At 34.3% G+C, this 22,691-nt stretch overlaps 1 protein-coding gene and 1 long non-coding RNA gene across 2 annotated transcripts in view; both read right to left on the bottom strand.

The window, feature by feature from the left end:
* LOC111513797 (cathepsin B) overlaps positions 1–22,691 on the bottom strand; it is a 65,514-nt gene that overhangs the window by 41,569 nt on the left and 1,254 nt on the right. Inside the window, exons 2-3 of the mRNA XM_074171688.1 lie at positions 22,090–22,440; positions 12,516–12,716 (exon numbers count right to left, since the gene is read on the bottom strand). Of these exons, the coding sequence (XP_074027789.1) occupies positions 12,516–12,716; positions 22,090–22,440 (552 nt within the window). The remainder of the gene's footprint in view (positions 1–12,515; positions 12,717–22,089; positions 22,441–22,691) is intronic.
* Positions 8,929–10,971, bottom strand: LOC141480942 (uncharacterized). Its single transcript, XR_012464651.1, has 2 exons — positions 9,927–10,971; positions 8,929–9,827 (listed from the first exon to the last, which is right to left on the bottom strand). It is a non-coding gene; the product is annotated as an uncharacterized lncRNA (long non-coding RNA).

Below are 22,691 nucleotides of genomic sequence, written 5' to 3'. Positions count from 1 at the left end.
TTTTCTTGATATTTCCCTATACCTATCTGTTACCGTTTTCGAAATAAAAATTAATTTCAATTTTTTTCTTCGAAAATCATGACTTCTAAAAATGCCGATATCTTTTAGTTAAGAAGTACTATGATATCGAAATTTGGTTTGGAGTTAGGTGATACTTGGACACTTCCCACACGTCAGCCTAATCTCCGTTACTTCAATACAGGGTGGTAAAAAAATAGTTTTTTCGTTTGCTTGAAAAAGTTGCTGAAATTTGATTATTTTAAATGGAACACCCTGTATATTATTGAAAATTCGGAAAGCTGCTGAAATTTGCTTTCTTTCTATGTATATCATACCTATACCTAACTAGTCAAGTTTCGGACTTATGAACATTTATTTGTGAAAATGTCCCTTCAGAATGGTATTTCCATTCGGTATTTGGTAAGCAGGCCATGATTACTATTTGACAGTAGCGTTGTGACATTCTCCTAATAATATCGACATTTTCGTCACTTCAGAAGTTGCAAATACCTTCAAAACGATGGAACAAAACTATTCAAACGAAGTTCTTATGAATTTGTTTATTATTTTTGGACAGTGTGACAAAATAATCAGCAGAACATGTAGAAAGTTCAATGAAATGTATCCGAATCCACCGCCAATGAACCTCAAGAAATTTATACGAATCAGCCTGTATATATATATATATATATATATATATATATATATATATATATATATATATATATATACAGTAGAATGGAATAACGGGGTCTCTCAGTCAAAAAATCAAAAACTCTGCTTTACTTTGCCAAGCTTTCGCTTCTAGTGGGAAGCTTCTTCAGGGCAGTAAAAATGAGTAAAAAACAATTAAGTGAACATATAAATCGACGAAAAAAGTTAAACATATATATATATATATATATATATATATATATATATATATATATATATATATATATATATATAAATACGAAGGTTATCGAGTGTCTTTATATAGATAAAGGAGTTTTTTAATCGGACATAGCACTCAAAGAAGTGGCAAACCATAGACACGTGTTTCGGGCTTTTGGCCCATCATCAGTATGGTGCAGCCAAGTGTAAGGATGGGCAACACTTGGTTACCAGAAGAAATAAATACAAATGCACGGAGCCACCAGCAGGAGCCAGCCGCACATTTGTGGTTTCACTTAATAGATCTTGTGTTTACAAGAAAACTATCAAAATCACCACGGAGGCAGCTATAGCTACCTGCGTGACATCCGGGTCCAGGAAATAATATAAATACGAAGGTTATCGAGTGTCTTGATATAGATAAAGGAGTTTTTTAATCGGACATAGAACTCAAAGAAGTGGCAAACCATAGACACGTGTTTCGGGCTTTTGGCCCATCATCAGTATGGTGCAGCCAAGTGTAAGGATGGGCAACACTTGGTTACCAGAAGAAATAAATACAAATGCACGGAGCCACCAGCAGGAGCCAGCCGCACATTTGTGGTTTCACTTAATAGATCTTGTGTTTACAAGAAAACTATCAAAATCACCACGGAGGCAGCTATAGCTACCTGCGTGACATCCGGGTCCAGGAAATAATATAAATACGAAGGTTATCGAGTGTCTTGATATAGATAAAGGAGTTTTTTAATCGGACATAGCACTCAAAGAAGTGCTATGTAAACACAAGATCTATTAAGTGAAACCACAAATGTGCGGCTGGCTCCTGCTGGTGGCTCCGTGCATTTGTATTTATTTCTTCTGGTAACCAAGTGTTGCCCATCCTTACACTTGGCTGCACCATACTGATGATAGGCCAAAAGCCCGAAACACGTGTCTATGGTTTGCCACTTCTTTGAGTGCTATGTCCGATTAAAAAACTCCTTTATCTATATCAAGACACTCGATAACCTTCGTATTTATATTATTTCCTGGACCCGGATGTCACGCAGGTAGCTATAGCTGCCTCCGTGGTGATTTTGATAGTTTTCTTGTAAACACAAGATCTATTAAGTGAAACCACAAATGTGCGGCTGGCTCCTGCTGGTGGCTCCGTGCATTTGTATTTATTTCTTCTGGTAACCAAGTGTTGCCCATCCTTACACTTGGCTGCACCATACTGATGATGGGCCAAAAGCCCGAAACACGTGTCTATGGTTTGCCACTTCTTTGAGTGCTATGTCCGATTAAAAAACTCCTTTATATATATATATATATATATATATATATATATATATATATATATATATATATATATATATATATATATATATATATATGTATATATGTATATATATATATATATATATATATAAAATCTAGAAAGGTTAATGCAGTCAAGCTGCTGGAAAATAATTCCATGAAAATCAAAAAATAAATAGATAAGTACTCTTTGATCATTCCCATATTGATTTCAATTTAAGAGCCACCGGTATACAGCTGTTTCAGCCTATTGGGCATCGTCAGTACCGGGCAGGCGGTCCTCGATTGAAGACAAAATGAGAAAAAACCAAGAAAGTACTTGATAAAAATAGCTGCGTAAACGCAAGCGAAACATAAGTGGAACCACCTATTGGTGTGACACCCAAGTCAACTTGCCAAGTTTTTATGTCAGTGTTGGTGGTTTGACCAATCAACCGACAACTGCGGTAGCAGAAATTTGGGAAGCTAACCTGAAATGCCATCGGAGAACGAATCCACATGTTTCTAGAAATGATATGAAATCTAGAAAGGTTAATGCAGTCAAGCTGCTGGAAAATAATTCCATGAAAATCAAAAAATTAATAGATAAGTACTCTTTGATCATTCCCATATTGATTTCAATTTAAGAGCCACCGGTATACAGCTGTTTCAGCCTATTGGGCATCGTCAGTACCGGGCAGGCGGTCCTCGATTGAAGACAAAATGAGAAAAAACCAAGAAAGTACTTGATAAAAATAGCTGCGTAAACGCAAGCGAAACATAAGTGGAACCACCTATTGGTGTGACACCCAAGTCAACTTGCCAAGTTTTTATGTCAGTGTTGGTGGTTTGACCAATCAACCGACAACTGCGGTAGCAGAAATTTGGGAAGCTAACCTGAAATGCCATCGGAGAACGAATCCACATGTTTCTAGAAATGATATGAAATCTAGAAAGGTTAATGCAGTCAAGCTGCTGAAAAATAATTCCATGAAAATCAAAAAATAAATAGATAAGTACTCTTTGATCATTCCCATATTGATTTCAATTTAAGAGCCACCGGTATACAGCTGTTTCAGCCTATTGGGCATCGTCAGTACCGGGCAGGCGGTCCTCGATTGAAGACAAAATGAGAAAAAACCAAGAAAGTACTTGATAAAAATAGCTGCGTAAACGCAAGCGAAACATAAGTGGAATCACCTATTGGTGTGACACCCAAGTCAACTTGCCAAGTTTTTATGTCAGTGTTGGTGGTTTGACCAATCAACCGACAACTGCGGTAGCAGAAATTTGGGAAGCTAACCTGAAATGCCATCGGAAAACGAATCCACATGTTTCTAGAAATGATATGAAATCTAGAAAGGTTAATGCAGTCAAGCTGCTGGAAAATAATTCCATGAAAATCAAAAAATAAATAGATAAGTACTCTTTGATCATTCCCATATTGATTTCAATTTAAGAGCCACCGGTATACAGCTGTTTCAGCCTATTGGGCATCGTCAGTACCGGGCAGGCGGTCCTCGATTGCGTTTATTTTTTGATTTTCATGGAATTATTTTCCAGCAGCTTGACTGCATTAACCTTTCTAGATTTCATATCATTTCTAGAAACATGTGGATTCGTTCTCCGATGGCATTTCAGGTTAGCTTCCCAAATTTCTGCTACCGCAGTTGTCGGTTGATTGGTCAAACCACCAACACTGACATAAAAACTTGGCAAGTTGACTTGGGTGTCACACCAATAGGTGGTTCCACTTATGTTTCGCTTGCGTTTACGCAGCTATTTTTATCAAGTACTTTCTTGGTTTTTTCTCATTTTGTCTTCAATCGAGGACCGTCTGCCCGGTACTGACGATGCCCAATAGGCTGAAACAGCTGTATACCGGTGGCTCTTAAATTGAAATCAATATGGGAATGATCAAAGAGTACTTATCTATTTATTTTTTGATTTTCATGGAATTATTTTCCAGCAGCTTGACTGCATTAACCTTTCTAGATTTCATATCATTTCTAGAAACATGTGGATTCGTTCTCCGATGGCATTTCAGGTTAGCTTCCCAAATTTCTGCTACCGCAGTTGTCGGTTGATTGGTCAAACCACCAACACTGACATAAAAACTTGGCAAGTTGACTTGAGTGTCACACCAATAGGTGGTTCCACTTATGTTTCGCTTGCGTTTACGCAGCTATTTTTATCAAGTACTTTCTTGGTTTTTTCTCATTTTGTCTTCAATCGAGGACCGCCTGCCCGGTACTGACGATGCCCAATAGGCTGAAACAGCTGTATACCGGTGGCTCTTAAATTGAAATCAATATGGGAATGATCAAAGAGTACTTATCTATTTATTATATATATATATATATATATATATATATATATATATATATATATATATATATATATATATATATATATATATATATATATATATATATATATATATATATATATATATATATATATATATATAAATCATTGCTATAATTGGGGATATTTTGCGAATCATTCATGATACATTTTTTTTATTGTATATATGTAAAATGTTTATTTGAAGATATTATAAGTCTCAACAATATTTTTTCTTTTCTTGATACTCCATCTATTTTTAATCATAATTGATTTATTAGTTAATTAATTATATATATAGTCTAAATTTTCACGTATGAGCTCAAACCAATTGGCGCCGTTTCCTCAACTAGAAATAATTTCAACTTCTAATTTTTTATTTGTTAACTCACGAACCATTTGCTCTCAAAAAAAATACTGAGAAACCGTAGGCACAAAGAATAACCAAAAAAAAAGGGTACAACTTGATCAAGAATGAAGCGATTTACATGATCCATGACATTCTAGATCAGAAAATAAAAATTGAAATAAAAATGATGTTAGTTTTTAAATATTGACAAGTGAAGTATTGTTGGATTAAGAATGTCATTTTCGACCAAAATAAGTAAAAATATATAGGATGTCCCATTTAAAAATCGAAAGTTGGGGTCATTTCCGGTCAAACTGAAAGTACGGCAAAGTGAGTAAACATGTCAAAAAATGTGAATCAAACTATAATACAAAACCCACAAATTTCGTTTTTCTATCTCCAATAATAAAAAAGTTATACGGGTGAGCCACCTTAGAGAATCAACTGGTATAACTAGTGAATCCCACGAAAACAACGCATTACACAAATTCTCAACCATGCAAAAGAATTATCAAAAAACTGGTTCAATTGTAATTATTTATTCCTTAATGAATCAAAAAACAGAGTATTTTTATGAGCACCATCTGAGGACCACTTCGAGCTTTTAGGATAACAAACTAAGTTTTGCTCCTCATATTAAGGATCTATCTAATCGCCTTGCGATAGCTACTCACGCTCTCGGGAAACAGAAGCTGAATGTAGATACCGACCGTCCAATACTGGCATATTTTGCTATGTTCCATAGCATAATGACGTATGCCTTGATAACCTCGGGAAACACATGTCACTGTAAACCACTGTTCAGGAAATTAAGCATCTCGCCATTACCATGTTGCTACTTTATGGAGTGCCTTCTTTATGTAAAAAACATCCACCATCACTTTGGAATAGCCATTCCGTTGAAGATCAACGGAGATCATACACATGGAGGAACACTGGTTCAAGAGGAAATTCAAAGAAGCCGCATACATGTTGTCCAACAATGTATTCAGCCAAGCTAGCGTAGAGATACGCAACATATGAACTTCAACGAAATGGCTACTCCAAAGTGATGGTGGAACAGACTTTGGCTAAAAGACAGCAGGAGCTTCGCAAGGAAGAGAAACCGTCACAACCAGTGCTTGCACTTCCCTACATCGGAGTATTATCGGAAAGGATAAAAAGAACTGGGTCCAGGTACAACATCAGAACCTGTGTCAGATCCGGAAACCCTATCCATAGCAGCCTCACGAAAATCAGGCCACCAAACGCGGACTGCGATTCTAAGAGTTGCATTTACCGGATACCCTGCGAGTGCGGAAAATCCTATATCGGTGAAAGCAGAGGCCATTGAAAGTTCGCATTTCCGAGCACAAGAAACACACACAGCAAGAAGAAACCAGCAAATCGGGAATAGCAGTGCAAAAATGGCCAACTCCCGCCAAACGGTCATCTCCCACCAAACCAGTGAAGTGCAAAGAGGAAAGCGGAGATGAGCTAAAGTACTCGAATGACCCATAAACAGTCATCTCTCGGAGGAATTATTCCAGTCATCACCCGAAGTCGATTGTGGATACTAACAATCGAAACGTCGTGAAGTAACTTGGTTTGGAATCGCTTTTTTTATTTTTTGTTCAAAGTTTTTCTACTTTTACTTGTATTTTATTTTACTGGGTTTTTTTGCTTGATATAATTGTTATTTTTCAACTTTTCTTTTTTATTGGTTCTTCAAGGGATTTCAAATCATTTTATATAATATTAGACAACGGAAATCCGAACTAATGAAATTTAAGATCCGTAACAGCACTGTTTTTACTCCGTAAATGATTATTGGGATTATGTAGTTACATGTGCAAGTGAGTAGGTAATCCTCTTCCTCATCAGGATTACTATCCTGTTCTTTGGTTTCAACATGTTCATACTTCTTGTTTTTAATATGTACCTTCTTACTTGTATGTTCATCATATGAAGCATATTTTACACTATTTTATTATATTTTACTAATATTATGTGATCCACATCACTATTTAGACGAATGTATACATGTCTCATTGTTTACATTAAATAAATATTTCTATTTCATAAAAATAACACGTTTTTTTTCTAATTAATTCGGGTTACTTCGTGAAGATCCACAGTAATTTAATGAAATACACCCTAAGATTTGATCTTCAAAAATTATATCACGACATGTTTCGCTATCACAGTAGCTTTTTCATAGTGAATGCTATTTCACTAATTTCATAAAATACACGTAAAGGACTGAAATTATTATATTATTTCCATGTTTCTTCATGTATAAACATGGATTTGAATTACTTTTCTGGAAATTAAGTTTCATGGAATCGAATGCATAATGCATTAGTAATATCAAACTTGGCGAGAGTATCTTTTCCTACTAGCAGCAATACTGAGAACAGCTCCCCTGCTACTACCTTTTGTTCATACAGAGCTGAAGGTTCCATCGTAGTTTTCATCCTTTATTCGGTTCCTTTTTATAATCCCATTTACATAGAATCGCTTTCCTACTAGGTAGCAGTTTTTTCATAATCCAAGTTCGATTTCATTCAGATATTCAATTTCCTTTTCTATTGCTCGAATCCAATGATCTTTCTTAGGGCAAAGAGTGAGTGACCCTCGAGGCATAACAGAATTCAACATAAATGAATGAATGAAAGAGAGAAAAGTTAAATCGTTTTTGTTTATAATAAGGTATTTCAAATTCATCATTTCAAAGTGAAAATTGCAGATACATTGTCAGACAAGAAACAACATAATTTTTTTTTCCATTTTCCTGACGTTAATATATGTTGTAATATATTATTCTGAAAGTGAAAAACTTGAAATGAAATGAATTTTCACTGATATGAGAAACAAAACAAAAAAACTTTTACTTCGACATTTTAAAAACGAGGTTTTAAATGTGCATCTTTCTGCAAAAGCATCACTGACAAATCAGAATTGCCATTCCCAAGCATAGTAAAATTTAAATGTTTTTTTTTTGAACAGACAGATTGTCATCTCCTTAAGAGACGATTTTCTAATAGGTTGAAGCCACAGAACTTAAACATAGAGGAGAACGGAAATAGCGTTCTGTGATAGTGTTCCTACAAGGAGAAAATTAAGCAGTAGGAACGCATGCGCATAACGCGTTTTCGGAGATGGTTTCAGATTATTTGCAGCCCACTTTGAAAAATCCGAAAATAAAATTGACACAATATTTGTACTTTTGCTATTTTTTGTTTTATAGGGAGCTCTCTCAATCTAGCCATGCTACATTAGAAAAAGGTCTTTTGGAATCTATAGTATAATAGGTTGGGGAGGACTCGCTTCCTTATACCTTGAAAGGATCATTAAAAAACAACTAATTTTTAAAATAACCCTAACTTTTAGAAATAATCTTTTTAAGAAATCAGAATAGTGGACCCACGTCAGTGAAAGTTGTCAAAAAATTGCTTGTTTTCCATTTGAATGAAACCAATGAAGTTTGTCCTACCAACATCAAATGAAACGTTGGTGCTGTGATTCAACTATCTACCTCAAAATTTCAAAAGCATAAGAGAATAAACGGATGGGGTAAAATAGTAAATTTCACAGTCTTGTTAGGTTGACTGATCAGCTCACTCATGACATCATCATCAGATGATTACAATATGTGCAGGTAAAAAAAAATCTCGAGGGCAGCCCCCATGATATTGTAATTTATTACTGGTTTATACACTTTACAATTTAATATTAGATAAAATGTTAGGCAATTCCTAATGTTCACCTACCAAACTTGTGTATTTCCTTGTGAATTGCTTTTATTATTTTTGACAAAATTGCCAAAACAGAAAGCCCCTTGGTTTTGCAGTTTCTGTTGGTTTATTTGCTTTCGTGCTATATTTAATTATTTTCACTATTGCAAGAGTAAACTTAAACTATTATTACAGGATATCATTTAATAGAAAAGTGAAAAAAATTATAACACGTTAATCACGAATCCAAAATATTATTACATAACATTGGAAAACTAAGACAAAGTGAATCTGGTGTAAATTCGTGAACTCACTTGGAAGCGACAGTTTTTAAGGTTTCAAATATGTCAATAAAACTATTAATAGTAATGAATAATTTATTTTAATGTGATAATTACAAATCAATAAAAATAATAATCATGTTCTGACAAACAATATAACTTGATAGTAATTTCCAATATCAAAAACATTGCTATACATTGCAAAAAACTACTTTTTTGTGGTATCATTCACTTAACATAAAGAAAATGTCATCCAGCCAAACCAGTTGAGAGTCTGCACATGGAAATTCGAGTGAAATCTAACCAATTTACAAAAAATCTCATAAACGTTACATAACTGTATTCCAATGCATTCTCTGGAATGTCAGATTATTTTGTATGTTATTGGAATTATTTTGATATTCAATAATATCTAACAATAACACATCACAGAATTGTATACAAAGTTGTGTAATGGAATTGTTAATGTCAATCAAGTGATTAATATTTTCATTGAAGTTTATACATAATATACCGAAAAGACAAGAGGTTACTGATGACATCTACAGTCTAGTGGAAACTTAATTTGACCCGAGTCGTGGAATCTATAATTAGATATTTATCTACTCATTGGTATGTAGACAACAGATTTGTGGTTCTGAAAGATATAGTTATTGAATATGTGGAAGAACAATCAGATATTTACATGACAGGAAGATGAAAATTTACTGATGATTGAATAAAATCAGTTTGCTCAGTTTTTTTCTGATCAAATTGCCTTTAATCTCATTGCCTGGTGGGAGATCTTCTGGTGCTCTTTTATTCCTCAAGAAATATTTGGGCACTGCGTTTTTCTTGAGTGTGGCTCGTCCACTAGGAGTAGCTGGAAAGTTGATATCACAACAATCAAAATGCCTGGAATAAAGCTTATTTCTGGGACTCATATTTTCCACTCCTGAGATTCCCAAAATCTCCAACCATTCCTTTTTCTTGGACCCAAAACTGAAATGCACAAAAATCATACAAAAATGATCCATCGTTATTCTGGTCAATTATTTTCAGGCCGAGCCTGATGTTTGAGCTTGAAGCACTTCAACTTACCTAAAATAATGAACTCCAGGAATATTACCGCTGCTGCTACAGGACCCGATGAAACAATGATCAGGCATACTTCCAATACTTTCAACAACACTTGAGTTGAGGCGAAATAAACTTGGAACAATGAAAAAATCACGTGAAATCGGTACAATGCATTTACAAAAACGACTTTCTAAACCTGTCATTTGTCAACAATGTCAACGTTTGTAGCCAATGCGCAGACTCTCCTACTGCAAGTCATTTCCCCTTATAGGAACGTTTACATTATCATAAAATGTATTATTTTTCCGTTCTCCTCTTTTAAGTTCTGTGGTTGAAGCAGACAAACGACACAGAACAAACCGTTTTGGAAATTCTGAAGGACAAAACGTCGAAAGTCTGTAATTTCAACTCAAACTGTTTGTTTCTCTGGATCCGTCCTGGCCCGTCGATATCACCGCCTTATTTGGTAATCACACAATGGCGAAGGTCACCGAAATCGACTTTTTCAAATCAGAGGCACCGCTTTTTGAGTGCCTCTTCTGATTGTTTACTATTATGTCGCTGATGACGTAATGACTACGACTAAAGAAATCGGCCATCCTTTTGACGTGTGTCACGTTGATTATCATCTCCATAAGATGGATTCACTGGTGTGTTCTAATATGGAACTAAGACACTAAAAAGGCTTTTTGAATAGAAAATCAACAAAGTTAAAAAAACTATTCCAATGAGATAAAGTTATATATGATCCGACACAAAACAATAAATTCCTATTGTGAATTCAAGATGATTATATTGGCTATAATGACATTGATGAAAATGACAATGACAACAGAAGACTGACAGATATGGATTAAAAACAAAAATGACAATGACAACAGGAGACTGACAGATATGGATTAAAAACTGAGTGTTGATCAAACTATTGGATTGGCATTTTTACTATTTTTAACCAGTTAATATGGGTGTGATGAGTGAAAAATGATCAGATCTTACCTGTGAAGATACATATATCTTTAGAATGAATTATTCGAATATTCAAAGAGCGAGGATTTTATACAAAACAATACTCAAACTTCACAGAGGTCTCCCAGAGGAACTACAAATAATAGGGACAAATTATACCAGGGATGAATTCAAGAGGCACAAGGTTTGCAGTGAAAAAGAAGCTGAAGTATTTATTATCGAATGGACAGTGAGTTCTATCTTGAAACATGTACCATATGTGGAACATGTAGTTTTTTAATTTCAGAATTATGCACTCATCCTGGCAGAGCAGCTGGGGCTTAGAGGTCCCCAGAGAGGTTGTAGTGGACCTAGAGGTTCCCAGATTAGTGCCAAGAAATTAGGAGTTCCTTTATCAGAGAAAGAGTTGGATCAATTCAGAGATGAACAGGTTCATCAACTTCTTGAACTGATGCAAGAAGCAACAAAAGTGAAAATAAAATAATGAAATGCTATCCAATCAAAATTTTCACAAGAATTGTTATATTATCTTATCGTGAAGACTGACAAAATTTGTCAATAAACCATCCATCACAAGTTCAATAGGAAAACTCAGTTGCCTGGTTGAATTTTTAACACATTATATAGTTGTAATGCACAGTTTGGAACCGTTGGTGTAGTAATAAATATTAGTGGAACTTTATTTCAACACCAAATCATTATTTTTTAACACCTCGACACATGTTGAATCTTCCTCTTGAAGATGATCAATTGGTGATTGAAACACGTGCTCGGTGTTGGGATGAAACTCCAGTATAATACATTATATAGCATAACTTACTTTAATAAGTGAAATTACATAAGCTAATATTAGTCATATTAACCTTGTTTGATATTTTACATCATTTCATAAACAAAATGCTAACCTTCAACAGAAATACCTACATGTTAATTTTCCAATTCTGTCTACTAATTTGTGCCATTAAACTGTCAATTGACTGATATCTTCTGATTTATTTATTTTTTTTCAAATTCAACACGTTTTTAATGAATGAAAAATGAATAATTTTTATTTGATAAAAATGTGTTTTCTTAAAAATACATTGCCCTATGGCATCTTTATTCATAAAAATAAACAAAGTTGAATAAATTGAGAATCTGTTGAAGTGTAATAAAGAGTAAACTTGAAAGTTTACCCCAAAAAGTTACTGCATAATATAAACCATTGAAAAGTCCAATTAGTCAGTAATCTGTTGTACTTATCGATTTTGTCTACAAATTGAACAGAACAATTTATAAAAATTAAATTTCTATACTTAGTTTTTTAGTGGTATATTTTACTTTAACACTCTTGCCTCAATTGTGAATAGCTGTATTTTTTTTGACACGTCAAAATAATGAAATTTACAGTTATCATATGCGATAGTCTACATGAATACATACACTAGATGTTTTTATGAAAATTCGGTTAACGTTTATGTTTCTCTTAGTTTATTTTTCACATAGTGGTTATATGTAAAAAAAATAAAAAATATTGAGTCCTCCACAAAAAAAAATCTTTTAAATAATATTAAGGTTCAGCTTTGATGAAGAAAATGTTTTTTAAGAAAAAGTCATTGCAATCAAGTTTTATTGAATTTTAACCTACATATTTGACTAACTTACTTGTTCTGATCCATAAGGTCCTCCAGATACCAGCCCTTTTCGTACCCAGTAGTTCCAGGCAGCTCCTGGAAATCCTCCGTTGCATCCCATTCCGCATGTCCAGCAGCAAGACACAAGATCATCGGCAGAAAAATGGAAATTGACAGAACCTTCAGAATGGATACACACTCTATCTGACATTGCTTCAACTGCTCCAAAGGCCTTGAAAATAATTGGAAGTAATGATTTTATTGAAAAAATATAAAGTACGGTTTCATGAACTACGCCTTATGATTTGATCTCTATAAACTTTATTAAAAAAACACTATATGTTTTGCTAACAGTAGCTTTTTCATACTAAATAACATATTAAAAGTTCATTCCTTACTCTAATATATATATATATATATATCTATATATATATATATATATATATATATATATATATATATATGAGACTACTCCTCAGGTACTTACTTGATCATAATTACCTAAAGCATCTAATCAACTTTTATATACCTAAGGTATATATTCAATTATGATTATCTAGAGCATATTATATTAATTCTTCATCAGTACTATCTATCTATTCAAATCCAGTTGGTTGTTCAGTAAAATGTTTGAATTTTTAGGTTTAATAATCTCCATTGCTTCCAAATGATGTAGCTTTAAACCTTCATTTTCTATGTGTAATATTTTATTAAAATTATCTATTGAAAGAGGAACATTGACTAATCTATGAATCATGCTATTATAAATCATAGTAAATCAAATCAATAAGTATTTTACTGAAGCTTGCTCTGACCTAAATAAACCAGATAGCCCAGATTATACAAAAATTAAAGAATGTGATGATGCTTTTTTCTTTGAACCTACCACTCCGCTTGAAATAATAGAATGTATTAAACAACTGAAAAATAAAAAATCTCTTGGTGAAGATCAGATTCCTATGTGTCTATTGAAAGAAACAGCAGAGATCATAGCCTTTGACTTATATTATAAATTTATGTTTCTCACAAGCAGTATTCCCAGAAGTATTGAAAGTGGCATCTATTAAAGCTATATTTAAAAAGGAAACAGAGATGAAGAAAGTAATTACAGACCCATATCATTATTGCCAAATCCCAGTAAAATTTTTAAAGAGCTCATGAACAAACGTTTACTCAAGTTTTTAGATGATAATTTGTTGTTAGCAAAAGAACAAAATGGATTCCGTAAAGGTAAATCAACCATACAAACAATATATCAAGACACTGAAAAACATCATTTGAACAAAGATGATTGTACTGTAACTTTGGGTATTGACCTGTCAAAAGCATTTGACAGTGTCAGCCATGAAATTTTATGCAAAAAACATGATAAATATGGAATCAAAGGCACATCTTTGGACTTAATCAAATCCTATTTGACAAACAGAACCCAACATTTGATTGAAAATGACATCTCGGGGATAATTAAATTAGAATCAATTGTGATTAGAAAAAAGGTGTGCCACAAGGATCCATCCTAGGCGCATTATTACATATACTGTACACAAATGAAATACCAAATGTAGTTAATAAACTTATTGTATTATAATATGCTGATGATATATCGGTCATCTTAAAAGAAAAGTACTCTCAGTTGGTCATGACAAAGACAACAAATGTGCTAGATGTACTAAAGAATTTCCTCACAGCAAATGACCTACTACTTAATATTGACAAAACCCAAATAATTCATTTCGTAAATAGATCCTTGCCAGAGTTGAATACCTTTGAATATAATAATCAAAATTCAAAATATAAACATGCAATCAGGTAACATTTTTGGGACGGTTGATAGATAGGAGACTGGACTGGAAAAATCCACATAGACTATTTATCAAAAAATATTTCAAAATATTGCTATGCATTGAGAATACTGTCGGAACATATCTCAACCGAACCTGCCCTCTCTGCATACCATGCTTATATTCAATCTAGGATTGAATATAAGCATAGTATGCAGAAAGGAATTATATTCTGGGGAAACTCCAATATGTAATCTACAAGATGAAAAAAAAAAACGATAACTGCAGAGCTTTTATTAGGACCAAAATTTTAACTTTGATGAATCTAAACATATATGAAGCAGTAGTATTTGTAACAGAAAATAGATCAGAACTTTTCATTAACTGTAAAATATCACGTATACAACACCAGAACAATGAATAATCTTAGAAATAAGAAATGCAACTATACATAAACGTTATAAAGCGTTATAAACATTTACAATAAATTTCCACTCACTCAAAAAAATCTTCCAATTTCAACAAATGAAATATCGTTTGAAGAACTACCTTGTAGAAAAACCTTATTATAGCTTGCAGGAATTCTTAAATGATAGTATGCTAACTATACGAATGTTATTTATATATGCCTGATTTTATTTTTTTTTTGTCTTGAAACTACGTGTGACAATGTTGATTATGTATGTAAAGCTTTTATTTGTTATCTATTTGTTATTTATTACTAACATGTTCCACACTCCTCGAAGTTTATATGTGTACATTATATGTAACCGGAGCAAATAAAGATCTATCTATCTATGTAGGTTATCCATTGAATTTTCAGCAGACTTATTATTAGCTATTTACCTCAAGAATAAAATCTGTACATAAATTGAAAATAATTTTGCGATAGACAAATTGAAAGCAAATCTAAAATTTCCTGTTTTACTACTGGACTAATATAGGTTTGAATTATTACTTTGTGATTTTAGCTTTGGTCATTTCTGAATGGCAGATGATGTCATTATGAAAGACCGAGTGAACAACACCACAGGCCTGACTGGAAAATTGGTTGCATGTAATTTAAGGAGGAAATAGAGTTTTGGTAGATGTGGGTTCATGATAAGTTGTGATCATCACTTCTGATCATAACCAACTCTACTGATTTCAGTATTTATTTACCGACTCTGATAAATAGTTGTTGGATCTTATACAGTTTAGTGGTTGGTGATATAGCTTAGTAAACAGTTTTGTAACAATATAACAAAAAAGCCTGGTTAAATACATTCAAATGCATATATTTTGTTTACCAGTTGGTTTTGTAACAGGTGTGCAACGAAGCAGATACCATCATTGTATAACAATTGAAATTTATTTCTGCATTTGACAATTTGTCATTATCTTTGAGTATATTTCCGAATCAATTGAAAATCTTTCTAAGGAATGGGAATGTTCCCTTTGATTTAAATAAATAACAACGTCTATCATTTGTTATTAACTTATTTGCCATGTGATAACTTCAAAAGATTACCTAAAAGGTCTCTGGGTCAATCACCGAGGCCAATACTGAGATAAGGAAAATGTGTATCATAGGAAAATTATTAAATCCTAAGATATCGAGTTGAAAAATCATCTGCAATGATATCTTGGCAATAATTAATGATTCAAAATAACAGAAAGCCACATAAATAAGCAAACATTTAATCAGGATTGAAGCTGATTGGAGGCAATGGTCAACTTTCCAAATTAGCAAAACAATTACCAATAAAAAGAAACAAACAGTATTGCTAATAATCTATATTCAATCAATAAAATTAGATGACTTAAAAATAACTTTGAAGTAACAATTTACAAAAAAAATGTTAATGAAGGTTACTCTTGAACCAGTCGGTCCCTAACACCATTTTGCAAAAAAATGTCTGTTTCAAACAAAGTACATACTTGCACTTGCCCATTTTCAAAAAGTTGTAAGTTAAAAGTGAATGCGATGCTATTTACAGCAATTTTGATTCATTATTGTCATTCGATTTGTAATTTCTCGCAGAGTGATATACGATTTGAGCCCAGTGTTAACAAAAGTCAAAAACAATTCAGTTAAACAAAAAAGATAGTGAACATATCCTAAAAAAAATCCTACCTCACGAAACTGTAGCACCAAAATTTATAGTTTCAATTGAGTGGTCGTTTCCACAAAAAAATTTATCCCATGAATATTAAGGAATGAAAAAATTAGAATTTGGTGGATAGTTGAATGAATAATAATGAGTTTGTGATGCACTGTCTGGAACCCATGGTGTAGTAATGTTTGATCTTCCCCTTGAAGATGATCACTTGGTGATCGAATCACGTTTCGAGGTGTTGAAATAACGGTTGAGTTGGCAAAAAAAATTATCGCAATTTTTCTCACAATTATGATTTTGTTGATTATCAATTTTTTTTTACAAGTTATAGGTTTACATAAAAACCTCGACAATATTTTCTTCTTGGAAATATTCTTCGAAAATTTCAGAAAAGATTTTTGCTGGAAAAATATGAAATATTCCATCACTTTATGAACAATTAAAGAAAAGATGAATAAGGCATTGAACCATTTTTTCAAATATACAAAATGCTTCATCAATGAAACAATTTTATTTTTTATTGAAAGCGAATTATTGTAACTATTTTTGAAAAAAAAAGTTGAAAGAAAACGGTATTGCACAAAAATTTATTTTTAAATTTGCAATTATTTCTAATTTTCCAATGTCAATTTGATAAACTAAATATTTTGGAGACACCATACATTTCATTCTATGAAAGAGAGGACAATAATAATAAAAATAATAAATATCTTTATTTCTGAAGAATAATCGCAAAAACAGTAAGTAAGATAGATTATGTCACACAGTATGGCTGAGGTATTCAGCAATAGTATAGGGTTCTATATTCAGAAGATCTTCTGATGATGTAGTGCTGCAGGTTTTTCTGGGTTTTCCTGCAGCTGAAAAAGCAAATGCGCCACTGGAATCAATCAAGTCGCCCTGGAGCGCCAATTGAATTTTGTTTCTGTTTTATAATTTCATAATTTGTATTACTTTCTTTTTTATATGTAAAAAAAATTAAATACCATTTTGAGTAAAGAGAACAAACCAAGTGGAATATTTGAACAAAATTGATTCAATGCTTTACTGGTTCTTCTAAAATTATCTTCATCTTTGATTGTACATAAATAAATGGAAAATTTAATTTTTCAAATTTTTCTAACGAGGATATTTTCTGAAGTTTTCAAAGAATAGCTCAAAGAAAGAAAAAAATTCCATCTTCAACTTTGAAAACAATCAAGGTTTGATGTAACCATTCTACTTGTAAAATAGTTGCAATTCACTGCCTCAGGGACAATTTCCCTTGTGTTCAGAGAGCTATGTACTTACAATTATCTCCGTGCTGCCAATGTACACCGATCCACAGCTACAAGGGATTTCGTAAACCCTTGGAAGAAAAGGATAGGTACTTGGCTCTCAGACAACAAAAAAAAAAGTCGCCAGAACTTAGAGTTACTACACGAGGTTCCACCCATGAACTTACTTTGAAGATACAACAGAGTATGATAACTTGATTCGAAATACATAGCCATCAAATACTAGGAGTAAGAGAAAACTGTTTCGCACAAATTTAACAAATTGCAGGTGTTAATCGACAATTGATATCATGATGCAACACGCACCAAATATTTGTATTGAACTAAGTTTATAATATATCATAACTGTCAAATAGCATTTGAGAGCACAGTCAGCAGAGTTAACTTCGAATAAGTTTCAGTATATTGTGGAGTACGAGTTCTATAATAATATATGTTTATGAACTACTCAGCCCCGATCCATTCGTGAAGGTGGGCCAGCATTATAAACCAACGACCACTCCCCACACTGCATCTGCCCGGCTAAGATTTTTGCCTTAGTGCAGTAAGCCGGTATGATTTTGAGATTCGAGAGTAGAGAGAGCATCATTCCTCCAAGGACTTCAATAGGCAGAACAATCATCTTGACAGAGTGGTCTGGATATATTCTGCTGAGTTCGGAGAGAATATCTCGATATTTTATCCGTTTTTTCCTCCTCTTTTCTGACGATATTCCCCTCGCCAGGAGCTGAAAACTCCATGACAATTATTGTCTTGCTGTGATGGTCGTGAAGGACTACATCAGGCTTATTAGCTTGTATGAGCCTGAGGGTGGGGAACAAATAGTTCCAATAAATTTGGCACTTCTCGTTCTCCACAACGGATTCAATATCCCCTGGAGCGTAGGGCAACACCGGTGTTTCGTCAATACCGTAAGACTACCGTAGGTGGTAATAAAGCACTCTTAGGGTCGCGTTATGTCGGTGGATATAGGTCGAGGGCGCATATGCTGAACATGCTGACAGCAAGTACAATAGGGTTTCGGACGCCTCGCGACAGGCACTGCACCTTGTGTCAGGAACCACAACACTCATCACGCGACTGCAGTAGACTAAGGTGTTGAAGACACCATCCTGGAAGGACATGATGAAACCCTCAGTTTCCGACTTCAGCCCACTCGACCAGAGGTAAGTGAAAGTCACGCGCTTTAATAAGCCAAGGTCTTCAATGTCATTGAAGAAGACCCCATGCATTGGCTTATCCTTGTGTTGCTGCAGAAGTGTGGTGATGTCTGCAGCTTTTATATAAGCCTTTTGCTGAACGGGTTTTGACTTGGTGACAGAGTTGTGATCACCTCGTTCAGTATCGAAAGCTAAACTTAGTTCATCAGCTACTCACGCAGCTGCCCTAAAGAGAAATGCTCCAACTTGCAGCAACTTTGTTCTCCGACAGTTCCGATAACCACATTTGTCGGAGTTTGTGCTGATATTTACCGCGGAGAGACTTCTTCACTGCTGTTAGCTTTTGTGATTGGCGTTGTTTCACCCCGAGGTAAGTATACGTTTCTCCGGCATCCAGATGGTGTAGAATAGTTCCATCTACAAGCTGCACATACTCTACGTAGTCCCCGCTTCGACCTCTTTTGAGATGGACTTTTGCACATTTGTCTATCCCGAATTTCATACCGATAGCATGCGTATACTCTTTCATCACCCTCGAGGATCGATGGAGATCCCTCTCTCCAGAAGTATAAAGTTTAAAATCATCCATATAAAACAAATGGGTGATCCTGTGCCTCCGGTTTCCGGTGGTGCCACAGTTATACCTTTGAGTATTCCTGAGCGTAACGGATAATAGCAATAGTAAGATGCAGGGAATCGCCCTGAAATACACCCCTTCTGAAAGTGACCCACCCTGTTTGGACTCTGGCTTGACAAGATGCTATGGTGAAGCGAGTCCGCCAGAGTGGTATCAGTTGTTCAGGTACCGCAAGGCATCTGAGCAAATGCACGCGATGTATGAAATGCCTTGCGGTAATTGATCCAAGCTATGGCTTGAGGTTACGCTTATACTGTATCGAGCCTTGTGTTAAACATCTATCGATGAGCAGGTTCTCCTTACATCCAGAGACTCCTCTCTTTGACCCTCTCTGTTCATATTTCCGTACGAACACTCGTGCTAGTAAATCACGAATTTAAGCATGTTGTCGGTCTGTTTTTCTTAGAAATCGATAAATCTCCGCTTTTGGGGATGAGAATGCTCCGTCCCTCGACAAATCAATCGGAAATTGTCTGCTCACCGTCCAGCCATGAGTCGAAAACTCTGGGCAGATGGCGGTGGGTCCTTGGTAGTTTTTTCCACCAATAAGTGTCCATCCCATCTGGGCCTGGAGCAGCATTGGAATCCACAAGGGCTCTTCGAACGTCATCCAGGGTTATCGGGTTGCGCAGTTCATTGAGCTCAGGCTGTCGAAGCTCTCTGCTGAAAGCTTCGAACTGCGCTAGGGCTGGAGTGTCTGAGTTGAGTGGCTGCGGGTGTTCATAGATGTCCTTCCAGAAGGATTCCACCTGATCAGCGATCGGCAAATTGTCTACAACACATGGAGGCTTATGAAATAAGCGAGATTTCTCGCGAAAAGTAAGATTTTCCCCAATACTTCTCGCGGAAAGTAAGATTTTCCGCAATACTTCTCGCGGAAAGTAAGATTTTCCGCAATACTTCTCGCTAGCCTCACTAGTGACTTCTTAGCAGCCACTAACATTCGTATCCTATCAAGGCAGTGCTGTTTGGTGGTCAGCGGCACGCCTTAACTTAGGGTGTGATATTATTATCATTATCATCATTCTACATGATTTTCTGCATTCATTCATCTATAAGAAATCTGTTTACACATGGGTCAATGATTTCTATTTTATCAAATGAATAAGCCAAATAAGAACTTCAAGTCACGTGTTTGCTCTCCCTTCACTGATTATTTCATAAATATTTGTAAAGAGGTTACATATGTTTCAGCTAGTTGGTCTCTCATAACAACTTTACAAAGAAAAATCAAAGCAGAATTATTATTTGTTGTTGACTATAATACCAGCCAATATAATTTATTTCTTCATATTGTTTATACTGAACCAAGAAAAACAGCTACTCTACTATATCAAAAGACTTGCTCCTTCAAAATGTTTAAAATAAAAAAGTCTGGAATCTAAACATTGAAGAAAATAACTCTAAAACATTCAAAAAATATATCAGTTTTCAAATCATGGCTGAAAACTTACCTTATCCTGAGAAATTGCTTCACCATAGAAGAATGTTTAACAAATTAAAGAGGTAACTTCATTCTTTGTCGTTATTAGTATTTTCAGTTTTACAAACCTCAAGTGATATTTATTACTTTATTGATGTATGCTATTATTATTATTTGAATTTCCTTCTGTTGCATTCATTCTCTTTTCTTCATTATGATTTCCTACCACGTAGTAATGGCTACATCGATCAATTTATTAATTATGAGAATATATTTTATGATGGATAAGACCCACACATTTCTAGATGAAACCAAAGAAAACGTTTTGATCTGGACTAATGAATATTAGATTTCCTGAATATACTGATATTTTTTCATATGTCATCTCATTAACTCTTAGATAAGTATTGACTTTTGAAGATTGTTGCTCATAAGGAAAGACAAATAAATAAACGAAAGAACTCATTATAAACCCAACCTACTTATACCCAATCCTCTAATCCAGATGATTCTATTGGAATATACAATGATCACTATAAAATTGTAAACTGTTTATTTAATTAACTGAAAGAACAATTTGTTCAGGCCAGTCTCGACTTACCTACAGTGTAGGTTAAAGGCCTGACACCTATCAGAAAACAACTATTCCCCTGGCTAATACCACGAAGGGCGTTGGATTATATCCAACAGGTATCAGTGCAGGAATCTTCACAGAAGTATTTCCTGCATATACTGTTGGCGATACAAAGATACAGACTGGCAAGTGTGCCCGTTCCCATAATTTAAAATCAATTCCAGCAGTTGTATCTCCATGAGCATGTGCAGAAAATACTTCTGTGAAGATTCCTGCACTGACACCTGTTGGATATAATCCAACGCCCTTCGTGATGTTAGCCAGGGGAATAGTTGTTTTCTGATAGGTGTCAGTCCATTAACCTACAGTGTGAGTCGAGACTGGCCTGAACAAATTGTTCTTTTAGTTAATTTTATTTACAGCCAGTCTTCAAAAGTATGCCCACTGAATATATGTGAATATTTATATAATGTTACTTTGAATTTTTCAATTTCAGTAAAATTGAACAGACATATTCTTTGATGAACCCACATTCATATTATAAATAAAACTACTGAAATAAGTGAATGAGGTTATAAATCTTTCAATCGATCTCTATACTGGACACATAATCTCATTCTAGAGAAAAAGCCCCAAATATGAAAGGATACTCACCCAACAAGATCCACATGAACCCTGATCTCTAATTTCCTGAATGGTTGGACAGTGAGACCATTCTTGTCTGGAATCGAACTCTGTGGGAATCTCCACACCTTCTAAATTATGCTTCATAATAGGTGGAAGAAAATTTTTGTGATTGGGAAGTACTCCCATAAGCCCCTTGATGTGGGACATTGAAATGTTTTCTTCAAAGTTGCGACCGGCTGTCCATGTAGATTGTGCCCTATTTATTGATTCGATGAACTCATCAGAGAGAGGGTGGGGTTCTCTTTGAATGAACAAAACTGGTTGTGGAGGAATGGCAATGGTTGTTGAAAGAAAGGTGGTTAAGATTAATTTCCACATCTGGAATAATGTAAATAAATTTTATAGGATAATTCCAAATAGTGTTAGTGAACAAGAAGAAGTATTAGTTTATTTGAAGGTGATTGACAATGTTACATGATGAATTTTACTAGTTCAGACTTCCATTGTCTAATATATAAAATGATTTGAAATCCCTCGTCCTCGAAGACGATTGTAGATACTAACAATCGAAACGTCGTGAACTAACGTGGCTTGGAATCTCTCAACTTTTTATTTTTAGTTTCATTTTA

Source organism: Leptinotarsa decemlineata, unplaced genomic scaffold (assembly GCF_025532065.1).
Source record: "Leptinotarsa decemlineata unplaced genomic scaffold, Ldec_3_MD MMD2_tig00000035_RagTag_RagTag, whole genome shotgun sequence".
In the NCBI taxonomy this organism is placed as follows: domain Eukaryota; kingdom Metazoa; phylum Arthropoda; class Insecta; order Coleoptera; family Chrysomelidae; genus Leptinotarsa; species Leptinotarsa decemlineata.
The sequence above is the reverse complement of the archived record's forward strand: the minus strand, read 5'-3'. Positions and strand labels throughout refer to the sequence as shown.